This window comes from Oratosquilla oratoria, chromosome 4, assembly GCF_046742065.1.
Source record: "Oratosquilla oratoria isolate Oo_2021 chromosome 4, ASM4674206v1, whole genome shotgun sequence".
NCBI classification, from domain to species: Eukaryota; Metazoa; Arthropoda; class Malacostraca; order Stomatopoda; family Squillidae; genus Oratosquilla; species Oratosquilla oratoria.
Window position 1 is genome coordinate 21,241,610 of NC_134780.1, and position 1,341 is coordinate 21,242,950.

The 1,341-nt window shown below is 56.3% G+C and overlaps 1 protein-coding gene across 1 annotated transcript; it reads right to left on the reverse strand.

Moving 5' to 3' along the window:
* Positions 1 to 688: 688 nt before the first annotated feature.
* On the reverse strand, positions 689 to 1,141 carry LOC143024425 (uncharacterized). Its single transcript, XM_076183227.1, has one exon. The coding sequence runs from the start codon at positions 1,139 to 1,141 to the stop codon at positions 689 to 691; it is 453 nt and encodes a 150-aa protein (XP_076039342.1).
* Positions 1,142 to 1,341: the final 200 nt, after the last annotated feature.

The window sequence follows — 1,341 nt, forward strand, 5'->3', positions numbered from 1 at the left end:
CACCCAGTAGACTCGCTGCCTCAACTTTTCGAGAGTGCGTTTCACTCCCAGGTGGCCGCTGGTATTACCCTCGTGCATCTCTTTCAGCAGCTCCTGTCGCCGAGAGCATGGCACTACTACCAGCCACCTTACCTCTCCTGTTCGTGCGTGCGTCCAACGCCGGTGTAGGATTCCCCCTCGCAGACTCAGTGCCTCCCACTGGTCAACAAGGCACTTGGTAGCAGGACTCTCGGGTGATACTGTCTCTTTGGGAGGCCTTTCGCTGCTGGCCTCTAACCACCCAATCACCAGAGACAGGTCAGAATCCTCTCGTTGGTCCCTCTTCCACTTCTCGTCTGCCTCTTTGGTGCTGTGAGCGACGGTTATTTTCCGCACAGCTACCTCAGACTCTCGCCGTGAGCAATGCACACACTCGGGTGGGCAGGGACGGCGACTTCGGCTGTCGGCGTTGTTATGCACCCGGCCAGGTCGGTGCTCGATCTCATAGTTGTACTGCTCCAGTTTTCCAATCCACCTGGCCAGCTGTCCTTCCGGTTCTTTCATCGTCTTCAACCATCTCAAGGCGGCATGATCCGTTCGAATGGTGAAGCGCGTACCATACAGATAGTGATGGAAGTGAGCGAGTGCTTTCATCACCGCTGCCAACTCCTTCCGTGTAACGCAGTAGTTCCTTTCCGCCTTGTTAAACTTAGCACTGTAGTAACTCACCACACTCCTTTCCATCACGAAGCTGTGACAGCACGGCTCCCACACCCTCTTGGCTCGCGTCCGTGTCCACAATGTACGGCAAGCCCATTTGTGGGTAGGGAAGCACTGGCGCTTCCACCAACGCTCGCTTCAGTGCCACGAAAGCTTGCTGGCACTCCTCGCTCCACTCGAAAACTGCTCCCTTCCTCGTCAGATGGTGCAGTGGGGCGGCGATAGTGGCGAACCCTGCCACAAACCTCCGGTAGTACGTGCACAAGCCCAGGAAACTGCGCAGCTCCGAGACATTCTGAGGGACTGGCCATCCTTCCACAGCGGTGACCTTGAGTGAGTCCGTCCTCACACCTTCCCTTCCGACGACATGTCCCAAAAACGGCACTTCTGACTTGAATAGAGTGCACTTCTTTGCATTCAGCTTCAGGCCAGCCTTCCTCATTCGGCTGAACACTTCTGTGAGCCTAGCCAGCTCCTCCTCGAAGCTGTTTCCAAACACCAGCACGTCGTCTAGTTAGACGACTGCCGCCTTCCATTGCATACCGTCGAGTGCACGTTCCATAAGACGCTCAAAGACTCCAGGGGCGTTCATGAGGCCAAAGGGCATCACGTTCCAGTGCCACAGGCCTTGCCCAATCGAGA

Excerpts from the sequence above, each read along its gene's own strand:
- LOC143024425 (XM_076183227.1), bottom strand. The coding sequence starts at position 1,141 with ATGAGGAAGGCTGGCCTGAAGCTGAATGCAAAGAAGTGCACTCTATTC.